This window comes from Hipposideros armiger, unplaced genomic scaffold (assembly GCF_001890085.2).
Source record: "Hipposideros armiger isolate ML-2016 unplaced genomic scaffold, ASM189008v1 scaffold_55, whole genome shotgun sequence".
Classification (NCBI taxonomy): domain Eukaryota; kingdom Metazoa; phylum Chordata; class Mammalia; order Chiroptera; family Hipposideridae; genus Hipposideros; species Hipposideros armiger.
In genome coordinates, this window is record NW_017731405.1 from 1,067,667 (window position 1) to 1,074,274 (window position 6,608).

General features: G+C 36.7%; 1 protein-coding gene across 1 annotated transcript in view; it reads left to right on the forward strand.

Annotated features, from left to right (window-relative positions):
• Nucleotides 1-6,608, forward strand: part of DMGDH (dimethylglycine dehydrogenase) — a gene marked incomplete at its 3' end in the record, with an annotated part of 80,838 nt that overhangs the window by 44,400 nt on the left and 29,830 nt on the right. Inside the window, exon 12 of the mRNA XM_019640998.1 lies at nucleotides 4,347-4,406. Within this exon, the coding sequence (XP_019496543.1) occupies nucleotides 4,347-4,406 (60 nt within the window). The remainder of the gene's footprint in view (nucleotides 1-4,346; nucleotides 4,407-6,608) is intronic.

Genomic DNA, 6,608 nt, shown 5'->3' on the forward strand with positions numbered 1-6,608 from the left:
TTAGGGTTAGCCCAGGTTGAACTCTGACCTCACTATAGTGCTTTCTCATCCACCACTTTCCCAACAAGGTCCTTTCCCATAGAGAGCTTATCAGCCTTGAATAACTGCCCAAGAATTCTTTTTCTGGGAACATATATTGTAGAATTTACGTGGACTACATTTTATTAATTGATACCTCCCACAGTCATGTTTGTATTATAACTATGGGTTTTATTGTGGGATCAGAATCGTTGCTTTGCTCATTTTAAGAAGGAAAATAGGTGGGTAAAGGGAGGGACCACTAGGCTTTATTACGGTGAACTGTGTTCTTGTCAAAACCGGTACAAAATAGGGAAAAGAAAAATGGAGTATTGAAGAAATCTTAGATGGCAAAGGAAGATGGGGCGATGGCACTTGCTTTCCTTACTTCTTAGAGTCATTTGAGCCTCAGTTCCTCCACGGCGTTAGCTTAAGCGAAGTAGATGCGCACCTTCGCACACATTCATTTGTCTAGTCAACATTTATTATCATTTATTTAAACACCTTACTAGGCCACGGGTCTAAAAGATATAACTCCTGATGGCTCTCAGATCTCATGAAGCTTGAAATAAATGGTATTTCAGGAACTAAAGCTGTAGGAAACATTCTTAACATTAATTCTGCAAATATCTGCCTGAGGGTTGTCTAGCAGTACACAACAGTGCCATCTTGTGGACAGTGAGCATAGGAAGCGGTAAGCTGAACTGTGATAGAGGTAATTATTGAATACTTGTATATACTTTTAAATCTCCTCAACGAAAACCCCTCACTTGAAACAACTCATATCATCATTCTTAATGGTATTAGAATTTGTTCCAAAGGAAGTTACTTTCTGGGGGAAAAAATTAGTGGCATTTTTTTTAGTTGGAAATGAAAGAAATGCATTAATGAAGAGCAGAAGGAAAATCAGCTGCCTTAAGATGGAGTCATAAATATTCTTGGAATTTTCCTCTTGGAATTACTGAATCCTTGTCCATTTCCAGAGAACCCTAGCCAAGATTCACAGAGGATCAAGCACTAAGTGTTATTACATTAGTGTTTAAGCAGATTAGAAGAATACTTTTTCTATAAGATCCCTGCCCCCTTCTTTCTCTCCCTCTCTTTTCCTTCCTTGGGCTTCTAACCATTAGAAAGGGAATAAAATGTTATATGCATATGGACCACAAGTTAAAAGACAATGTTGATTCTAGAAAATACAGGATCTCTTTTTGAGGAAAAACTATTTAAAGTATAACTATTGGGTAAGCAAAACAAAACAAAACAAAACAAAAACGGTACAGTGGCAAAGAGCTTATCCCCAGGCCTACTACATCCTAAGTATTCAATAAATATTAGCATTATTAAAACATCAAAGCGGAAATAAGTAATTGTTTACAGGTAACAGGAAAGGAAGGAATTTCTAATATGCTGTAGTGGTAAAAGTACCCAACTTTGTTGGGGATATTTTAGGGAAGTGGTAATAGGAATTGAGGAGGCAGAAAATTTTCAGTGACTCTCAGTCTTGGCTGCACATTAGAATCACCTGGAGTGTGATTCTTCTAATCATACGATGCTTTAAAAAATCCTGAGTCTCAGGCTACATTTCAGATCAATTTAAAAGGTTCCCTGGGGAAGGGACTCGGGCAACAGTATATATATTTTTAATTCCTCAGGTTATTCTGAAAAAGATTGAGAGTGATTGTTTAAAACCAATAATTTTCAACTAGCTGAACTTTACTATCGTGGAGAGCTTTTAAAACACTACCTGATGCCCTACCCCCAATGGTGCTCAATGTGTGGTTCACAGAACAGCAGCATCAATGTTACCTTGAGATTTGTTAAAAATGCAAGTTCAATACCATCCCAGACCCCCAAAAATCAGAAACCCTGGGGGTGAGGCCCAACAGTCTGTTTTTTCTAGCCCTCCAGGTGATTCTGAAGCACACTCAAGTGTGAGAACACTGACCCACCCCAAACCAATTGGATCAACTGGGGGAAGTGGTAGGTTCTGGGATTCTTAGTTTCATTAGGCAATGAAGATTGAGAACCACTGTTTTTGTTATTTTAACCTCATGCCTGCTGTGGTCCTATGAATAAACAGGAAAGCAGAAAAACAGGTGGACTGGTCAAAGGATAATGCTATAGAATCTGTGACGGATTGGAAATAAGTCAATAGCGTATGACCCCTTTTGGCTAGGCTACCTGTTAATACATTCTACCCCATCTTTTTTTTTTTTTTGCAATTGGGCAGTAAGTGAAATTTTTTTTTTTAAAGCGTCGAATTCTAGCTGTGTAACCTTGGGAAAGCTACTTGTATTTAACTTCATTTTGCACCTGAGCTTGAAAATCTGTGAAATAAGGGCTCCCTTGCATGTCTAAAATTGTACGAAATATCAGCTAGCACAGTGGCTGGTGACACTGGTGCTATGTTATCTATGTGAGCCACATAATTGTGTCCTTTAATTAAGCCATTCTTATTCTCTTGCCATTTCTGCAGCTGAATGATAAAAAAAGAAAAAGAAAGAAAAAAAAGGAACTAAAACCTAGGCTGAGATAAAGTTTATAATTCCTGAAACATCTGTCAGAGTGTATTAAACTAACAGCTATTGAATCATTATCCTCATATATATCTAATTTCTGTTATGGAACATAATTTAATTCCACCCTACAAGCTTAAATGTACTGGTTAGTTGACTACTGTATAATTTGGAAGTTCATGGAAACCCTGTTCTAGGAATGAACTGAAACAATTCTTTAGGTTGCTTTTATCTTATTTTTATTATTTTTAACAGCTTAACTAAGCGTGCGATAAATTGACATATTAAAAGTGTACCATTTGATCTGGTGCTGTTGACTTGCAAAAGAAACTGCTTTTGCATATACAGGTGAAAGTTTTGCAATTTATGTATAAAAGAAATTGTAGGCATTAAAAATATTTTATTGATAAAAAAAGTGTATCATTTGATGTTTTAATGCATGTGTATATTCATGAAACCATCACCACAATGATAGTGAACATATCCCTCATCCCAGAAGTTTGTTCATGCCTTTTGCAACCCTATCTCCCAACCCTTCCTACACCCCTACATATCTCCAAGAAACTTTTTGTCACTATAGACTACTTTGCATTTTCTAGAGTTTTCTATAAATGGAGTCATACAACATATACTCTTTATGTCTGGATTATTTCACTCAGTGTAATTAGTTTGAGGCTCATCTGTGGTGTTACATGTATCAGTAGATCGTTTCTTTTCGTACTAAGTTGGATTCCATTGTATATACCATATATACCACAATTTGTTTATATACTTATTGGTGAACTTTTGTGTTGTTTTCAGCTTAGGACTATACAAATAAAATGGCTATGGACATTTGTGTTCAAGTATTTGTATGAACACATGCTTTCTTTCCTCTTGGGTAAATACCTGGGATTGGAATGGCTGGGTAAAATGGCAGGCATATGTTAGCTTTTCAAGAAATGGTTTTATAAAGTGTTGTACCTTTTTATATTTTACATTTTCACCAGCATTATATAAGCGTTCTAGTTCCTCCACATTATTTCCAAACACTTGTCATGGTCACTCTTCTGAACTTTAGTTATTCTAAGAGATATGTAGTAGTATCTCATCATTGTTTTCATTTATTTCCTTAATGACTTGATATTAAACATCTTTTTATGTGCCTGTCTACCATTCCTATCTCTTTTTATGTGAAGTGTTTGATCAACTCTTCTATTTATTTTTCATTTTTTTCCCTTATTTTTGAGTTTTGAAAGTTCTTTTTTTTTTTNTTAACTTCAGATCTAGTCCCAAGTAGTGGCTTTAGCTCCGACTTGAAGTATATTGTAATAACTCAACTATATTTGAAAAGATTAAGATTCAACCTCTATGTTTTTGCCTTTTCTTGAACTCTGTGGAAACCATTTTTCTACCATCTGATTTCTTCTCTACTTATCCTGATTCCTGGCTAATTGTAAGATAAGCAAATTACTTAAAAACTTTTCAAAACCTAATTATGTAAAATTATTACATAAAAACATATGAAAGTCTTGTTTCGGGAAGGAACATCATGTGTTGTCCCTCTGATGTTTATTATAATGAAAAAGCCATGGAAACAAACTGTGGACTTTAGTTTCTAATTTGCTATTCAAATAACAGTATTTGCTGAAAGGGTACAGTTAAATTTTAGATTAAAAAAATCACTGTAGAGAACAGTCCATAATTTTCCTTTTTTAGAGTCTATATTCAAAATCAAAAGGTGTTCTCTTCCCTAAAAAATAACACATGAAAGTGATGTTACTGAAATGATTTACACACATCCAAGATTTAAAATGTGTGCTTCTCTTTCAGATGAACTGTGATACAAACCCCTTGGAAGCAGGACTGGAATATTTTGTAAAGCTTAATAAGGTATGTTTATATTCCTAAGTGTACTTGAAGGAAATCTTAAAATTATGCTGTCTCATGACAGAACCTTGCTGTAAAATTTAACCAAGTGTAATTATAAGACAAATGAGTTTGAACACAAATGCTAAGCATTACTCGAGTGCTTGATATTAAGCTTTGTCAGAATTTGATCTCCATTCACACTCTTTCAGTGTGCTTGTAGATGTAAGATACTGAATCCAGCAACTTTAATGACTAAATCTAAGTACTCAGATAAAAATGAGTAAGGGTAAGATGTCAGCAGACATTCTTGTAAATCCTGGTGACCTGTGAAGCCACACATCAGCTGATCAAACCTACTGCATTAGTTTACTCTCCCTTGGTGCTCACAGCACGAAGCAGCCCCCCCTCACCTCAGTAGATCAATCCATCTGCTTATTAAGTATCTTTGTATTCTAACTGCACCATCTGAATATAAGCAAATGACACATTTCAAATGTGTTCAGCACAAAATGGGTATTTACTGAAAAGCCAATATAGGCCCAAAGAATCATAACTGATATTAACATTCCAAAGAGAACCCCCACATCAGTGGTTCTTAAAGTGTGGTTCCCAGACCACATCAACATCATCTGTGAGCTTGTTAGAAATGCAAATTCTCAGGTTCTACCCCAGACCTACTAAATCAGAATCTCTGGGGGGAAGGCCAAGAAATCCCTGCTTTTAATAAGCTGCAGGGGATTCTGATGCACCTACATAATTATTGCGGAAAAGCATATTATGAGGCCAATTTATTACAGATCTGCTTACCTATACACATCCTATAAATATATGAGATTGTCCCATTGTTATGGACTGAATGGTGTGTCCCTCCAAAATCCATGTGTTTAAGCCCTAACTCGCTACCCCCCACCCCCTGCCTATGATGGTATGTGAAGGTGGGGCCTTTGGGAGGTAGTTAGGTTTAGATGAGCTCATGAGGTAGGACCCCCATGATGGAAATAGTGGTTTTATGAGGAATGGAAGAGAGACCAGGGCTTGCTCTGTGTCTGCCATGTAAGGACACAGCGAAAAGGCTGCCATCTGCAAGCCAAGAGGACACTCACAGGGGAACCAAATTGGCAGGCACCATGACTGTGGACTTCCCAGCCTCCAGAACTGTGAGAAATAAATTCTTGTTGCTTAAGCCACCCAGTCTGTGGTATTTTGTTATAGCAGCCCAAGCTGACTCGGACACCCACTGAGCTGTGTTGTTGTTATCGTAAGAGAACTTGATAGAGTTGCAGTTGGTGGTAGTATTGTGGTTGGAAGAGCAGCTGCTACTCTTCAGGATACTTGTTAGAATTCCAAAAACAAATTGTCCTGCCTTAGGTGCTAAGAAGCTAAAGTAAAGGCTCTTTTCCCATCCGATGGAACTAGGTGAACACATGCATATGAATCAGGCTAACGAAACTTTTTTAATGCCTCTGCATCATTTCTCAAACTCTGAGCTAAGATAGTAACATAAACATGTATATTTAGAGTATTAGATTTTTTAGGAAAAACAACCTCCAAAAGGGTTTTAAAGGGACTATCTTTCTGTACATACTCCCCGTTACTTTGATTTTATGACGTGCCATCTGCCTCCAGACCAGAGAAAGCAGGTGCTCAGCATTGGAGCAGATTGCTTCTTCTGATAACAGAAGTCTTCGTTTAGCCGTTTAAAATATGGATAAAAATGGCCTAGCTCTTGAAAGCACTGAAGTTCTGTTGTTGATTACCAGTAGGTAAATAGATAACTGACTCTTCTGCTTCAGTGTTTGGGTATTATTGTTTGGGAATAAGGCATAGATAAATGATCTCTTCATATAAAAAATGGACTTTAAAAACTCCCTTTATGAAGATGAACAGGTGTGGGTTGTGTATTTATTAGTTCCTTTAAATGATTCCAATAACCAAAGCTCATCTCAGAGCTAAGTTAGTTGTTTAACAGATAATGATTTTGATTTATGGTATGTTTTTATGATTTCTGAATTGTTGGTTCTCATCCTGGTGTCACAAAGTTAATTTCTAATGTTTTCATTGGGTGAAGGTCCGTATAACACAAGGACTGGACCTGACTGAGCCAGTCTTCTTCAATTATGTTGACTCAGGTGGTTAGTGGGTACCAACCTAGCCATAGTGATGTTTGCTAATTTCCAAGACAGGTGAATAGCTTGGATCAACTTTGTTTAGATACTACAGACA